This window comes from Penaeus monodon, chromosome 20, assembly GCF_015228065.2.
Source record: "Penaeus monodon isolate SGIC_2016 chromosome 20, NSTDA_Pmon_1, whole genome shotgun sequence".
NCBI lineage: Eukaryota > Metazoa > Arthropoda > Malacostraca > Decapoda > Penaeidae > Penaeus > Penaeus monodon.
In genome coordinates this window covers 25,016,708-25,017,503 of record NC_051405.1, presented here as the reverse complement: position 1 = coordinate 25,017,503, position 796 = coordinate 25,016,708, and the positions used below count along the sequence as shown (strand labels likewise).

Genomic DNA, 796 nt, shown 5'->3' with positions numbered 1-796 from the left:
CTTTTAGAGGTACAGTGCCAAGCATCTGCCACCTCCACAATTTATATCCTGGCAAACCTGAGGCCTAAATACTCTTTTTTGCCAGAATATAACTGCTGGAGATTTACTGGCCTTTGCCAAAGCCTCAAAAGGCACAGAGACTTCCCTGTCCCCTCAGATAGCCTAATGGACTGAGGGGGTCTTCAAAACATGCACCATAAAATTAACCATTTATCAATCAAAATATCATCATAAGAGTTCATAGACATCATAATTAGTATTTCCATTATATATATAATCTCGGAAATGACCAATAATAGCTAAATTACCTGTGAAGGGGCAATAAAATCGTCTAAATCAGTGAGCTTCAATACACCGCTGAAACCTGCCATCGTGACTTGCTTGATGTGTTACGTCGTCAAAAAAAATAAATAAATAATTTCTATTGACTTTTAAAATGAAATCTGTGCGATATCTTTCAGAAGCCGCTATCTACCTGGCTGGCTGATTGATTCTGGAGATTGTCAGGTAAATGATATGTAAATATAAGGTTATTTCAATGACAGCAAATGACTTGCGGTTAACTTGTATGTTACTTTCCTTATTCGTAATTACGTTATCGCATATGAATGTTCTTTCCTAATTTCTCTTTAGAGATTGATATTGCTTTAAAAAATAAGTGTAACAATGACTCAGAGATCACAAAAAATAACAAAAGCACCAAATTTTTGTCTTTCTGTCAGCGATTGCCTAATTTCAAGGTTGCGTTGTGGATTCTCCTTCGGTGCAAATAAACCAAGGTCATGTAATGGATTTC

The 796-nt window shown here is 36.1% G+C and overlaps 1 protein-coding gene across 1 annotated transcript in view; it reads right to left on the bottom strand.

Annotated features, from left to right (window-relative positions):
- Window positions 1-762, bottom strand: part of LOC119585736 (cytosolic Fe-S cluster assembly factor narfl-like) — an 8,691-nt gene extending 7,929 nt beyond the window's left edge. The window contains exon 1 of the mRNA XM_037934430.1: window positions 309-762. Coding sequence (XP_037790358.1) covers window positions 309-371 — 63 coding nt within the window. The 5' untranslated portion in view covers window positions 372-762. The remainder of the gene's footprint in view (window positions 1-308) is intronic.
- Between the last annotated feature and the right edge of the window lie 34 nt (window positions 763-796).